Raw genomic sequence first — 298 nt, 5'->3', positions numbered from 1 at the left:
CGTTCCCCCCCCAGCCGGTCCCCGAGAGCTCTGCCTGTCCCTTCAGACCACCCTGGAGGAGCAGCCGGACCTCATCAGGATGCGGGAGGAGGTGGTGTCGCTGGTGGTCAGTGCCATGACGGAAGGCGAGGAGTACAGCGCCAGCTTTGAGGAGCAAGCCCACCTGTGGCTGGAGGACCCCAGGGAATTCCTGCAGCGCTTCCTCACCTTGGGCAGTGCCCTCAGTGATGAGGAGCTGGAGCTACAGCCACAGGAACCCCTGGTTCAGGGGATGCCATCCCTCCAGCTCTTTCAGCAG

General features: G+C 64.1%; 1 protein-coding gene across 1 annotated transcript in view; it reads left to right on the top strand.

Annotated features, from left to right (window-relative positions):
- LOC104531143 (dynein heavy chain 17, axonemal-like) overlaps window positions 1–298 on the top strand; it is a gene marked incomplete at its 5' end in the record, with an annotated part of 16,069 nt that overhangs the window by 4,596 nt on the left and 11,175 nt on the right. The window contains 1 exon segment of the mRNA XM_029086975.1: window positions 33–298. Within this exon segment, the coding sequence (XP_028942808.1) occupies window positions 33–298 (266 nt within the window).

Source organism: Antrostomus carolinensis, unplaced genomic scaffold (genome assembly GCF_000700745.2).
Source record: "Antrostomus carolinensis isolate BGI_N321 unplaced genomic scaffold, ASM70074v2 scaffold28449, whole genome shotgun sequence".
In the NCBI taxonomy this organism is placed as follows: Eukaryota; Metazoa; Chordata; class Aves; order Caprimulgiformes; family Caprimulgidae; genus Antrostomus; species Antrostomus carolinensis.
Note: the sequence above shows the minus strand (reverse complement) of the source record. Positions and strands in the feature narration are given on the sequence as shown.